We start from the raw sequence: 15,248 nt of genomic DNA, 5'->3' as shown, positions 1-15,248 counted from the left end.
TGCTAGATATCCTATAGGATTCTCTTGGTTGAATGCGGATTTTATATCCTAAAAGCACTCTCTCCCAACTAGTATAAATACCCAACTTAGGACTCGTCAATAATATTTTCATCGCATACTTTGCTCTCTAGCCACTATTTGAGTTTGAATATTTTATATTAACTTGGCCATAGGAGACCCTGTGGTCGGTACGACACTGGTACCTTAGGTTAACTACAATCGTTTGTTCTTGTCTGTAGGTGGGCATTCACGGACAATTCCTTCATTCACGATGGTACATAGATTTGATTCCAATAGTACTTCAGAAGGAGTCATTTTTCCTTACAAACAAATCACAGTCTGACATGTACATAAAATAAAAACTTTAATTAGTTACTATATATGTTATTCAGTCATAAATTTATGGTTAGAGAGGAACGACTCCATCTAGATGTAGATTGCAAACATTAAGGATTTGGGTAGAACGTGCTGACCGCCACTACAGCATCCCAAACCGTTAAAAAGTCCAACATAACTTTGTATTAGCGAATGATTCAAAAAGCCACTATGACGATAAGTCTGTTCCATAAAAGTTTGTCTCGCAAACAGTTGGTAATGCCGAACACACACGGTTGGAAATTCGTTGGTCGCTTGTATAATTGCAAAAGTGGATGTAGACTGCAGAGAGTTGGAAATTCCCAAAACATGTCCACTTTTATATCTCATAAATGTTTATACCAACAATCTCTTCACTGTTCTTGATGAAGATGGATTGTCTAAATGTCCGCTACTTACCATGCATTTATTCCAATCATGTGGCAAGACACATGCAGCATGTTCACGAAATGCGTACGGTGACTGTTACGTCTACATTTACCATTTCAACTTCACCAAAGAACATGTCAATAGTGTAAAGTTATGCTTGCATATCTCCTCAAGAGACTATCTTTGTTGAGCTGCCGCGTCAGATGTCTTCCGACGAGAACGGAAACCCAGATTCCATGGGACAGCTTGTGTACAAAGCAGCTTGATTTTCTCCTTTTTCCTCAGTCATTGTCGTTCATAAGATGAAATAACAGTAGTAATAGAACCTGAATTGTATCATTGGATGACCGTACAACTTAACAAAAAGGTCGAACAATAAATCGATCTTTCAATTCAAATACTTTGATAACATACACGAATTCAATACGAAAAGTTTTGGATATCGATTAAGTTACAAGTGTTTCATTTCTCCATATGTAAGTTCACTATAAACCTCGTTTATTTCTAGTAATTACATGCCCTCATAGCTCCCAGCAAATACATGGTTGAGGCTGGTTGTACCACTTATTGGTGATCTGAACTACTCTGTACTGACTTTATTGGCCCCCGTCATATGAACATGCATCTCTAGGGCTCAAGGACTTTAAATATGAAAATAGAAAATATTGTTCTAAATCGCAAGAACCCGAATGCTTCACCCAGCTTCCAGATAATCCAGCTTATTTGGAAAACTCACCCGCAGGCAGCTTCTGATGTTATCTCTATCACTTTGCTTGAAGAAGAACTGAGGAGAAGGGGGCCATGTTATAAGTGCCTTCAATGCCCGGGACGCCATCAGGCACAATGTCATTGGGAGACTCCAGATTCGTGTCAACCTGCAATCCACAGGACTTCTATTCAGTTGAGTTTAGAAATGGATGATAATGGTACATGAGGGATGATAATCAAAAGCAAAAACTAATTGAAGTGGCAATCTATGACTAAGATTATCTAAGGTCTATATATAGTAAAAATGCAGGGTTTTTTTATGAACACCGTCTAGAAAACAAAGGATTATGCAGAAGTGGGAATAAAACCAACCACACGAAACCATCTCCTCTTTACTGGTGGTGCCGGTATTGGAACTGTAATAAAACAGTCATGAGCATTGAATGCCAAATAGATGTCGCCTTCACTACTCTCATGAAACCTGCAAAACAAAAGTTTCAGTATATATGTTTCTGATGCATTTAACAGTCTTGAACTTTGACCTTGAAGGTTAAAGTTTCTATAAAGAGAAATAAAAATTGAACAAGAAAAAACAGAAAACGGAAAATGCTATACATCAAGCCATAGAAACAAGTCGAAGATCGTGCTGTTAGCAGAGAGGAAAAAATAAGGGAAAATCAGATGCTTTTCTAGGTGGTAAGTATCTAACTTAACAGCACATGCTCAAAAGTACAAAACCGCATTAAGGACCAACAGCCATCAAACGTAAGGACACCTTGAAGCAAGACACGATCACTTAAGAAAATTACTCATCCACTTTGTTTTCTAACTCAATAAGCAAGATCGTGATTCCAAGGCCAAATCGCACAATGAAAATACCATGCCACTCCCCTCATGAAATATCTTGAAAGAAAAATCAAACTTACGGTACCATCTATCTGTACTTTACAAAGAAGATAGGCATAAGTCCTTACGTAAATGCAAGGAATTTGCTCTCATAGTTGTCCCAGTTGTCTTCATGCCATGTCACATCATGCTACACAAATAATTGTTCAATGAGTCTTCAAGGAAGTAATCTTTTAAGTTAAAATTAAAGCATGAATGCATAAGAAATAAAACAAAAAGAAAAGGAGAGTACCTTCTCAAGAAAAGTTTCACGACCAAATACACGATGTGCTTGTCTAAACTTTATTGCCTCCTTGAAAAACCTGAAGTGATTGTTGTTCCGTGCCTCCAACTGCCATGCCAAAAAGATTATTTCGTGCCAGTCATAGATTAAAGTTGAACAAAAGCCAAACAAAACAATTTACTAGTTTCCAAAAAAAAAAAAAAACAAAACAAAACAATTTACCTGTCCCCACTGGAAATGGTTAAGAGCAGTATCATGTCCATAACTGTTGTTATTTCCATGTCGAGTATGCCCATATTCATCCCCCATCAGCATCATTGGGGTTCCCTGGTCAAGTGCATTCAGAAGCTTACATCAGCACTAAATGCGCTCAAGTGACAATATTGCAAATTAAGTATTTTAAAGATATAAATGCTGCTAGACCCGAAAACGAATTGTCTAGCAAGAGTACATGATCATACCAGAGGTTTAAGTCTATTTACTGCCAATCAACAGGCAGAAAAAAGGCCCCAGGTAGGACCCCGTTACAAGGGGCATAATAATTTTCAAAGCTTCCAGATTCGGAAAATATAAAGTAAAATCTGAATTTTGAGACCATGTATCTGAACTTTACAAGTCTAAAATAGTTCAAATGGACAAAATAGTGCGTGCATAAATGACACGTGAAGTTAGATTTTGAATAAACTTACCTGGGATATCATTAATGCCAAATGAAAATTTTTCATTTGGCGGGAGCGTATAGCTTTAATAGTAGAATCATCAGTTTCTCCTGTCCAATAAATGGAAAAATTGAAATTTCAACACATGCAAGAAACACAAACAAAGGTATACACAAACTAAAGCCGCAAGGACAAATTATAATATAATTTTTCAATTAAGCAGTACCCATTTATACACGACAATTGTAATTACAATTAAATATAATTTGTCATCTACACTAACTTCCTAAATGCCATGGTAGTTTAAGTTTTCGTCATTGTAATTACAATGATAGTACTAGAGGACTGCCATGTCCCATTTGCACGAGTAAGTTCATCTCCTCTTACAGAATATATGTGCAATACTCGAAATTGCACCTACACCATACTTATTTACTTTGTGGTTTTACATAACATGGAAATGGAAAGTTCACTAAACACCAAATCGAATGCCTTGATAGACCAAAGACAAAAGAGATAGGACATGAACTTTTATTTTTCAGCTGTAGTATTGGTACTAATAACCACCCCCTCCCAGGCCTTCCCAATACACTGACTAATACAATGCTAGCTTGAAATTGAAAATGATGGATCCATTTTGATACCCTGTGGCCTTGACTACAAATGTTCTGTCCTGCCAATACACTAAAGCTGGAATAATAACAAAATATATCAAGGAGAAAGCACCGAAGTTAGCCCTACCTTCATGACCACAATTCCAGCTCAAATTATCATTACTTCCATCATTTCCTCCTTCTCCATTAGCCTCGTTGTGCTACAAAATCAACAATGAAGGGACATAGTGGATGATGTAGCCTTAAATGAACCAAAAACAAAAAAAAATAAAAACAAAATGATGTATTAACTGTTGAAGTACCTTGAAATTGTATGAAACAAGATCATATAGAGTGAACCCATCATGCGCAATAATAAAATTAACACTGTGATAGGGTTTGCGCTTATTCACCTGTGCAATAAGTGAAAATAGTGAGAAAATGTAACGAGACCTTGCATTAAATCCAAACAAATTCACAGATTTTGAACAAGAGCGAGTAAAATAATACAAATCCAGATTAAGATGTTGCTAAGTTGACCATACAACAACAACAACAACAACAACAAACCCTTATCCTAAAACAAAAGAAATAATAATTGTAGTTTAAGGTTGTGAAATCAGATACTCTACATCTTTCTATTATTCCAGATGATAGAATAAAACCATAAACTTAAAAAAGAGTTTTGGGGTATTGTAGAAACGAGAAAGGAAAAAAAACACATTCAATCATTTTAAGCATGAGCATGAGGGTACTTTGGTTGCATCACAATAAAAAGTTTCAGTAAGGAGGGTGATGAGACCAGATGCAATCAAGATAGTTTGTGGAGAAAAAGATCATTTTCAGAACAGAAAGATGTGTGGCTGCCTCAATATGAAATATAAGGCATTCCATTCTTTTGATTGTAATGGGGTATCACCAGAGACGATAAATCTTGGGGGATAAGTTTTTGATCCCAATAATGAACCCATCTCCATGTTCAATTTCATTGAATTTTAAGCTGGGGGCAAATCATCCCAGTTGAAATTCAAAACACAGAATAGAAAGCTTAACAAGTTTGCATGGCAAACATCAAGAATACCGAATTGATGGTTACAAAGAAAAGGAAATGATAGTAAACGGCAAACAGTAGTTAATGCAATAGTATTGATGAAAATACTTACTTTGTAAAGGTCAGCAGACCCAGAAACACGAGTTGCAAAACTTCCCTTCATACCAGAGTCGCCCTGTATAAAGGAAATTCAATGAAAAAAAATCTAAAAATATAAATAAATAGGTACATGTTTTGCGTATGTGTGTGTGGTTCTATGTAATTTACAATCCAAATGTTTCTTTAGCTTCCCTAAACACCACAATAAAATACAAGAAAGTGGTGCTAAGATGCTACAAATAATAACAACGATAAAAAGTTAAAATCATGCCAAGAAAAAGAGGGAGAGAAACATAAATGCAACGCTAAAGAAAAGGGATCATGGAAGTCAAAAGAAATAATGACTAACAGCATTGTATACTAAAAATTTATTCCATTGCATCAGTTTATGGAAAAGCTTCAGAAAGCATCCACCAATATAAATAGATGAACCCGTTCAATCTTATGCAAACCATTCCTTATCAAATTCAGCCTCTTTTGGATTCAATTGAGAGGAAATCCCTTTGATTTATAATCCATACACATACTTCAGTATTTGCTCTTATATCAGTTCTTGTACTTTGCACTAAAGTTAACAACGCGGATAAGCTATAGACCATCTAAGGCAAGTGTTGTTTCATGGGAATACCTTTATAAATCTCCTTAGATCATCACGATATTTCCCATTCCATTCAGCCCACCTGCATTAAAGGGATCTCATAAGTAACAGAGGAGAGCCATCCAAACTTTCGCAGGCATAGAAAGATCTTTACAAACAAATTGGTGCATAACTAAAGTTGATAATATCAGGTGCCTTATACTACTAGATACTTCATGGAACAGGCTTGCCATTTACCAGGATTTATAACATTGATGATGGGAAAAAAGAAGCTATAACTTCTTCAAAGGAAAAGGTATAAGGCCGAGTGCGCTTCAAAAGGGCAGAGGTAACATCAGAATCTCACAAATTAACATACTTTGTGACTCTCATTGATAAAGCTATAATTTTCAATCATCTATTTTTAGTATATCCCCGCAAAGAAACTTTGTCTGCAAAGCACTGATATTGGTTCATAGGTCCGGAATGTTAAAATTAATCTCTTGTATTGATTATGTTATTGTAACTAGGAATAGGATAAATGAGAGCTCCAACAAATTAATCCCTACATAATGAGATGTATCGGATGGTTGCAAAGTCCTTCGTCCTAGACTCCTAGTGGATGCTTGCTTTAGCTACGAAAAAGTGTGTGTAACGTGTATTGGTGGAAAAGTGTTAAAGAAAACATCAAACACCAAAAGGGAGTGCAACGAAAATGTAACCAAGTTGGGACTCACTCTAATGAGAGCATAACCTCTGAAAAACTGTGAGGGCCAAAAGAGAAAAAGAGTGCCCACCATGTGAAAGAAACAAATTAGGACTTCCCAAGAAGAAGCCAACCTCTGAGTTCTTATATTGTGAGGGGAAGAACAATACGTCTCTACCAATATTGAAATATAACAACAACAACAAAGCCTTTTCCCACTAAGTGGGGAAAACAGCGACCCTTACTCATTTATCACTGTGCTCGGGCCACACAACGCGCCACTTACGGGTGACACCCTAGCTTTAGCTCAATTTCGTTCTGGATTCATTTTCATAAGGATTCGACGTAACCTAGGAGTGCCGGTTGTCTACTACCTGACGCCCTCCCCCTCCTCCTTTATCCGGGCTTGGGACCGGCAATGTAAGATAAGCTTACACAGGTGGAGTTCTCTACCAATATTGAAATACAAAAAAAAAAAAAAAAAGTAAAGGAGAAGCCAAGTGCCCTTTTGCCAAAAATAATTTTTTTTCTTCTTCTCTTCCTTGTCAAAGTTCCAACTAGAAAGCCACATTTAAAATCATCTGTTTACTTTTCATTGTTTCTTTCTTGTGGCTGCAATACCACACTTGTTAATAATAATCTAAAATGCATACAGCCGATCCCTGACATACTCACGGATATGATAATGTTCGACATCTCTTGGATACAGTAGATAGTAGATCCAACTTGGCTAACAAAGAACAACGCCTTGAAAGTCCAAGATTAAACCTTTTGATGCAAGTCTATGTACAAGGGCTTGTTTATCCAGAGAGGAAACTTTGTGATAGTCTAGGAGTTGGTCGATAAAAGAAACAAATAAGCAAGTTAAACAACCAATCTGGTAGTAATCGTATCCAGTTTTTCTAAAAGTCTTAAGCTCTTTGATGTCTGTTACTAAAAGTACAGGTTTCAGACACGTACTCCTCTGCAAGCATTACAATGAATCTGTAATTTCCTATCAACCAGCCAGTAGAACCACATGTTTAATTGATGCATCAGTAATTGGTTATTTCCTAAACTTCAATTCAAAATTATCATGTTTTTAAGTTTAACTTTTACGCATATTTCTGATATTTCCACCAACATCAATATTTGCATCCTTAACCAAACAATAGAAACACCCCATGCACAACTCGTAACAATACAGACCAAGAAGTGGTCCTTAAATACAATGTGAAGCACGACAAGGAAAAAAAACATAATCCAGAAGCAAAAGACTCAGCTATTGATGGAGACAATGAATTGTTACATTTTCCTGGCAAGTCAGCTTTATTCACAAAGAAACAGAAATAAAATTAGAGGGTGTAACATAGTCTCCTCTTTTTTCTTTGAGAATAAAGTACTTTTATTTGTAGATATCTCAGGTTAACAGTGTCTCCAACATAACTATGATGAGGTGTACATTTGTAACATGAATTACCTGTCCCAATTTGGAAATCTTCCAACAAGATAAAGGCCTCCACAATCCCAAGGTTCGGAAATGATTTTACATCTTGATAGGATAGCATCTTTTGCAATAGCCTGGTCCAACAAACAAGGCTAAGTCAATCCTCACACAACTAAGTTTCTAGAACTCCACTCAATAACTAGAAGGCAAATCTACATAGAAAAGCACATATAATTATGCCCATAGCAATGGCCACAAACTTGTAACTATAAAAGTAACAACACATATTTTTAGGAATTCATAATAACAAAGATATTGATTTAAAACTAGATATATGAAGAGAACTTCCATATGGGTGTATTTGCAGATAACTTACCCTAATAATTGGTGGTGCATCAAGAGGAGTTCCATCTGTTCCCCGACAAAGAACACTGGCAAGGTCAAATCTAAACCCATCTACATGATATTCAACAACCCTGAAAAATTTAAAAAACGATAAAGTATGAAGCTTGATATGAACTACCTATTCAGTATATAAATCAATGAATAAAGACCATTTATGAGACAATGGATATTATATTAGTCAATTATGTAGACAATTTTAAACTCTTATATTGGAAATTCTAAGTTAGGGCTGCATGCTCTAATACTAACATGACAACAGAACAGGCAATTTTTATTGTCCGGCCCAATATGGTCACACATGCTCAACATCACCCAATTTTTTACATCTACTTGTTTGGTTGAGTCTAGCCACACGGACCGGGGCTTAATGAGAATATAAAATCCCAAATTGGGAATTCTAAGTCTTGCACCACAATATACAAACTCTTGGGCTTATTGCCAATTGGTTTTGGATTGGCTGACTTAAGTTCAACAATATTAAATTAAATTATGGGTCGGTCATTTTCGGCTAAATATTAATTCTTTGCCTGAATCATGGGAGAAGGTATAATTCCATGAAAGTACTAAGGAAAAAGAAGGTATTAGGGAGTAGGAAGGGGCTAAAGCCATAGACTTTTATGTCATATATGACATTTGGATAAGTTTATAAGTGTTACATGATAAAAGACATCACAAATACAATTAGGACATTTTTAACCAGATGAATAGAAATGACAACAGATTGAAGGTGGCCACACAATAGGTTAAAAAACATATACGTTGCAATCCTTTGTTCTTAAAAAACAAAAGAAGATAAATTAGTACTCTATGAATTGTGACCTTACCAATGTCTTAAGCTGTCAAGAATGAGCTCCATGACAACAGGATGGTTACAGTTTAATGTGTTCCCTGAAAACCAACAGAAAACAAAATCTTAGAACCTCACATGTTAACAATAATAGTTTTAACCTTTATTCAAGCACAAAGTCAAATCCTGTTTTGCATGCAAAATCCAGCAGTACAGTCCATAAATTTCGTCACTTTCAAAGTTTGCTTCGGTTTAGTGAAATACATATACTTGCCCTTCGTTGACATAACCATCCCATATGTATATAATATATCACATCCATAGTATAAAACATTCCATACACCTTAACTTGATAAAAAGGCACCGTCAGAATATCCATCAATTGCAGATGAGACAGATAATTAATAAAAGAGAGTAGAAAGTTCATTTAATATATATCTCTATAGCAGCAGCAAGAGACAATTTACAGGTAAGAAGACAGTTAGAAAAGACATTTGAATTACCGCAGCCAGAGTAGTTCAGTAATTGGCCATTGTTGTTCATGTCCAGCATGTAGTAAACCTGTAGGCGTAGGACGCATCATTTATAAAGAATATCTGATATAATGAATAAAAAAGGTCGTACCCAGTGCACAAGGCTCCCGCTTTACGCAGGATCTGGGAACCATGTAGGTAAACTCCGAATTAGAAAATGTAGGTACACTCCAAAATTCAGAACCCTAAACAGTTGTAGCCTATCCTTATTAGCAAAATTCTAGCTTAGATTAGATGCACGATATTTATAAAGACTAAAAATAATCAGTTCGCTCTTATATAGTTGACTAAATTCCAGTCTTTTAGACCTAGGAGGTGCAAGGAAATTTTTTCTCTATTTGATGGCAGTAAAATATAGTTTATCTCAGCCATAATTCCAACCGTTTGGGGATTAAAATTTAAAACATATGGTTTGGGGATTAAAACATATGGTCAGTTCATGAAATAATGTAACTTAAATAGTGTAACAGAAGTGTGACATCACCTTATTATCTATGCCACGAAATGAAGTTGTATAGGGGTTTGCATCGTCAGCTTCATTAGTATGATTGTAGACAACATCCAAAATGACCTGTCCAAAAGGATAAAGTTTCACTACTGCAATAACAGGAAAATTGCAGAAAAGACATAATTTACCTCTATCCCAGCACCATGCAAGGCTTTAACCATTTGTTTAAATTCCTGACAAGCTTTAACGGGTCCTCCACCAGCACTTGCATAGCGGCTCATAGGAGCAAAGAAATTTATTGTCGAGTAGCCCCAGGTATTTATCTTCAAAGCAAAAGAAGCCATATACACACATTGGTAAACAAATTAGATTGCTTGCCAGGCTGACGGTTAATGCTTACAGGCTTTAAAATTCAGAAAAAGAAAAATACACAACAATTATTCAATGTTCAATTCATTGGAGTTCCTTATGTACAAACAACAACCAAACCTTATCCCACTAAGTGGGGTCGGCTGATTGGAGTTCATCATGTAAATCACAAAAAATAATCAAAATATCATCTTGTTGAAACATCTTGGATATCAAGTTTTAATTTCAGAACCACCCAGGGTATCCTACTTATCAGTCACTAGCATCTATTCGTGACAGTGATAACATCCAGATTTTCATCTCCGACTATGAAGAGAAGTTAAAAGGAAAGCTACAGCAATGTATATATTATAAACTTCAGTAAACAAATGAAGAGAAGTTGATTTAAATACCATGTGATCTCTAGGATTTGGTCGCCTCTGAAACTCAAACTCATCAAATTCAAAGACAGGCAGCAATTCCACTGCATTGATACCAAGCTCTCGAAGGTGTGGAATCTAAAGATAAAATGGAGAGGAAATATCAGAGAAGTTCATCAACAGTTGAAATTGAAATATGAACTATCCATATCATCTTCCTGAAAACAATTAAAGAGCGATCATTCTACTTAATGAATGATAAAAGGATAAGTCTAAGCACGTAAGGCAGTATATGTTGTCATTATTCATGATCTGTCTTTAACTTGCCACGCTTTATTGCATGTAAGAAAGCACTAGATGTATTCACATTGCAAATCAATTCTTTAAGCAAATTAGAACTAAGGGCCCCTTAGACAATTTCTTCTGAGGGCATAAAGGTTCACTAGTCTTGTCTCCTGGAAATCGTGCCCAGCAAGAACAACTTGGCAAAAAATTTAACTTTTATTAGACATACTTATGGTCAATTGGGCATCACTTCAAACAAATATAGAGCTCAAACAAAAAAATCAAAGTTATTTTATTAAAAGTGAGGCAGCAGATAAAAACCTGAGATACTGTCTTTTCAAAAGAAAACAGAAAAAAAAAAACAAAAAGATTTAAGATATCATTATACATGTCTCCATAGGTATCTCCTTACCATAACTTAGTTATAGTTTTCTGGTCAACGTTATCTATGGAAGCATGGCTTGGAATAAAAGGAAATAATCGAAATTTCAAAAAACAAAGCAAAATGTTATTGAATCAAGGTAAGGAAGGATACAGGGTGCATTCAGATAATTGATTCAGATATTGTACTTTGTATAAAGAGATGCTATTATATGGATGGATTGTCATTCGTCATGTTATAATCAATTAATACCTTCTCGATCATACCAAGGTAGTTACCACGAATATCTGGATCCAAACCACTGGATTCATCAGCTGTATATGCACGAACATTCATTTCATATATAACAAGATCCTTCTGAAAAAACGGCAGAATACATACAGGTTAAGATGTGATGCAATGTATTGAAGTCTACATTTAACTCAGAAACAAGATGGAGCATCAAATGATTAGTTGCGTAAAAAAAGAAAATAATTCAAAATTTGAAAATTAAATCATATCAACTATGAGCATATAAATAATACAGATATTAATAAAAATGTATTCAGTTATGATTTGCTCATAAACCATAAGTTGTGATGTTGAGGGGAGAAAGAGAGAGGAACTATCAAACTTGCATCTGATTGAACAAATCTATCAAGACAACAATTTATCATGTTCTCTGCATAACTTATTTACCTCAGGTATATTTGGGAGCTTGTAGTTTTCTCCCCAGTCAAAAGGCAAGCTATCAAAATCATAAGTTCCAAGAAATTTAGATAACTTTTTCGTGGTGTCTCCAAACATCCGACGGCCTTCAACTAGCTTTGCATAAGGATCTACAAGCACAATGCTGCTATCAAATCGATGTCCCTGATGCCAACCTCGTGGCCCATCCATACGATAACCATAAAGAACATTGCTCCGGGGCAAATCCTGGGAAGAAATGATTTCATTATCATGAGTCATAGTTCATGAAAACTACGCGAAGAGATATATTCTCATAGGAGAGAGACAGAGACAGAGACAGAGACAAAGAAAGAGAGTAGTGTGTGTTCAAGCAAAGAACTAATGCCATCATTAAATCAAGGACAGCTCAAAGATAGGTGGTGCTTTGAGTAACCTATATCAAAAATTACCTTGATGCATATGTGCCAAATGTCACCAGTCTTGTTAACATTAGGATCCAAAGGCAGCTCCATCATTCCACCATCCAGCCCTCCAAGCTTTTCCCTGACAAAAATTATATTTATCAAAAGTTGGTCTACAGAAGATGTCCATCTAGTAACAGCAATTAATAAATTGAATTTTAAACCAACAGGCATAAATCAATGAAACTTTTTAGAAAGACAGACATTTTTATAGGAAACATAACTTTTACTAAAAGAGAAAGAATAAATATCTCCAAAAAGGCTGCAGACGACTTCTATGATCCATCTTCATCAACACTACAGTCTGTCCTTAAAAAAGAAATTAATTTCCATTCAGATCAAAGTCCCTCTAATCAAAGTTACATTCAGAAGATGTTAAAAATCTACTTTTTTCAGTTTCCTAGACGCAAAAAAATGATCTAATCAGTTTCAAACAAAGGGAAACTTCCACCACCTTATCAAATAGCCTATCATTTCTTTCCAACAAAACACCCACATTGCTGCTGAGCCCGAACAGCACAAAACAATAATTACCCTTGTGCTAGCCCCAACACTCAAGTACACTTCCACCCAAGAATGAAAATATCTAGACCAAACCCCGACCACTTCAAAATTATGCATAAACCTAAACCAAAATCGCATGGTGAATGGAGTCAATGGACAATGGGAAAAGGAATGATGAATGGGAAAAGGAATGATGAATGATCTCTGCCGCTCTTTTATGCAAAACACACAATGTGGATATACACAAAGGCCCCAGTCCAGACCAGAAGTTTCAGCAACTGAGAGAGAGAGAAGAATGAACCAAACATATGTATTCTCAAAGGAAACTAAAGAAACCTGTCTCTACAACCAGAGAGAACAACCCCCAGATTGATTTCCAAACTTACATTTTTAGATCGTCAATCTGTAACATAACAGGCCTGGTATATGGCAAGATTTTTACCCATAAATACAGATGTTCATATATACGTGAGTGTACACAATTGGATATTAGGCAATGAACAAAATGAAAATACGATGTTACCTCTCTGGAAGTGATAAGCAAAGCGTGACAGCAGTTGCATGCTGTGAAAAGATAGCAAAATTTATCCCACTGTCAACTTCTGATACACCCAGTGGAAAAGCTTGACCTGGGAAAGTTTTCCATGATGAGCTGGATTCTGACAGTCGGGGGGCTTCTTCCTATAACCACAAACAGTGAACACATGAAAATGTGGAATATTCCCATTCCGGCATTGTTAAGAAGTCGATTAGGGAAAAAAATCATCAATCAGTATATGGCTCTCAAGCATATAGATGAATCGCCACTGTTTTAGTATTGTATTATGAATATTACATAATTTGGAAGTATCAGCCAACAGATATAGAAAGCAAAATACATGATCCTACATGAAAAGAAATACCTCAAGCACACGTTCTTGAGCACGCTGACCGTAAGCATTAGCTGTGCTATGCTTTGCACCATCCCGGGTCTAACCTATGCCACAAGTCCATCCATATAATTACCAACAATGCAAAACCAAAACAAATACAAAGGCTGATGCATTATGGAAAGATAAACATGCCTTTCTGACAATTCCTTGCTGATTGCTACCCGATGCTTGTTTATTCCACTTCAATCTAATAAACCGTCAATGCCGAAATCAACAATAACTCGATTTCATCACAAATCAAAATAGTACCATAACATGAAACTAGTCATTCCAACAAAGAAGACAGCACTGTTCACCACGTATCATACTACTAAAATGCTGGAAGATGCACTGCTACAAATGCATTTTTGGCACAATTTTGTATGATACTCTTTAAACTTGAAAGTTGAAAAGTATTCATTTTTATGAATTTAAAACATAACCCACCCAAGTTTAATCACTAAAATGGACCCAAGTGCGCAAAAAATGAAAATTCAAACCAAAATACCGAAAATTCAATCTGTCATATAAAAAAAATAAAGAAAACAGAGAAATACAAAAGAATTACCCCATTTCAAGAACAGGAGAAGCTAGTGTGCAAGAAGCGACAGGGTGAGATGAATGGGGAGATGCAAAGAGAGGGAACTTGGCGACATTTGAATCGTACAAATGTGGGGTTCGAAGCATCCTTGATCTTTTCGTTGGATTGCAAAGTGTACGATAAAAGTTCTGAGAGAGTATATTGAGAGCCAAAAGGGGATCGAATTTTCCGAGAAAGATGATGAATCTGAGAAAGCTAGGACCAAAAGGAGGGCACCATTTTAGTGACGTTTCGATTGAGCCAGCTGAAGCTACATCACGTGGAAGGGAAGTCGGAAAGTGGAAGAAGAGTGAGAGTGAAGAGAGAGAGGTTGTGAGGAAAGAGAGGGAGAGCGGCATAGAAGCGGGATGCACTTTCATGTCCGCCACGTGAACGGATACGAGAGAGTTGGGTCAAGTTTGATGTTACAGGCGACACGTGTTCGATAACAGTTCTTTTAACATGATTTTTATTTCTTTTGATTTTTGGACAGACTTATTTGTGATGTTTTCATTTTTATTGGAGACTTATTTGTGGTACCACAAGTTTGGTGATAGTTTTTGGTTTCTTTTTTTTTTTTTTATACATTTTCAGTCAGTTTTCTAAACTATATTAATAAAATTATTTTTATCAACTAAAAGAGTGTAAAAAGGTAATTTTATCTTCTACCATAAAACAAAATTATGGGCAGTAAAGTAAATTCACAAAACTAAATTTTACAATTTTTTTTTTCAAAACCTCACACAGGGCGATTCTAACATCCTCTAATTTTACCACTTAATACTATGATCTAATAGTATTCTTCTTCACTTATAAGTGAGAGGTCTTAGGTTCGATTCTCGTCAAAGATAAATTTGAATCAC

General features: G+C 35.8%; 1 protein-coding gene across 1 annotated transcript; it reads right to left on the bottom strand.

Moving 5' to 3' along the window:
• Window positions 1-1,100: 1,100 nt before the first annotated feature.
• Window positions 1,101-14,780, bottom strand: LOC126603571 (isoamylase 3, chloroplastic-like). The gene is made up of 24 exons (XM_050270482.1): window positions 14,374-14,780; window positions 13,959-14,013; window positions 13,797-13,865; window positions 13,418-13,575; window positions 12,379-12,472; window positions 11,939-12,175; window positions 11,513-11,617; window positions 10,627-10,731; window positions 10,054-10,188; window positions 9,902-9,988; window positions 9,388-9,445; window positions 8,922-8,985; window positions 8,069-8,168; window positions 7,726-7,826; window positions 5,612-5,663; window positions 4,997-5,059; window positions 4,157-4,246; window positions 3,982-4,054; window positions 3,271-3,350; window positions 2,804-2,908; window positions 2,591-2,689; window positions 2,427-2,488; window positions 1,825-1,933; window positions 1,101-1,619 (listed from the first exon to the last, which is right to left on the bottom strand). The coding sequence occupies exons 1-24, from the start codon at window positions 14,763-14,765 to the stop codon at window positions 1,509-1,511; spliced, it is 2,604 nt and encodes an 867-aa protein (XP_050126439.1). The 5' UTR covers window positions 14,766-14,780; the 3' UTR covers window positions 1,101-1,508.
• Window positions 14,781-15,248: the final 468 nt, after the last annotated feature.

This window comes from Malus sylvestris, chromosome 15, assembly GCF_916048215.2.
Source record: "Malus sylvestris chromosome 15, drMalSylv7.2, whole genome shotgun sequence".
NCBI lineage: Eukaryota > Viridiplantae > Streptophyta > Magnoliopsida > Rosales > Rosaceae > Malus > Malus sylvestris.
This window is presented reverse-complemented; position numbering and strand designations above follow the sequence as displayed.

Bases quoted from the DNA above. Each gene is read 5' to 3' on its own strand.
- LOC126603571 (XM_050270482.1), bottom strand. From the start codon at position 14,765: ATGAAAGTGCATCCCGCTTCTATGCCGCTCTCCCTCTCTTTCCTCACA. The intron at 9,989-10,053 runs GTAAATTATGTC...CCTTTTGGACAG, and splicing joins TGCATGGTGCTGGGATAGAG to GTCATTTTGGATGTTGTCTA. The intron at 7,827-8,068 runs GTAAGTTATCTG...TTGTTGGACCAG, and splicing joins ATGCACCACCAATTATTAGG to GCTATTGCAAAAGATGCTAT.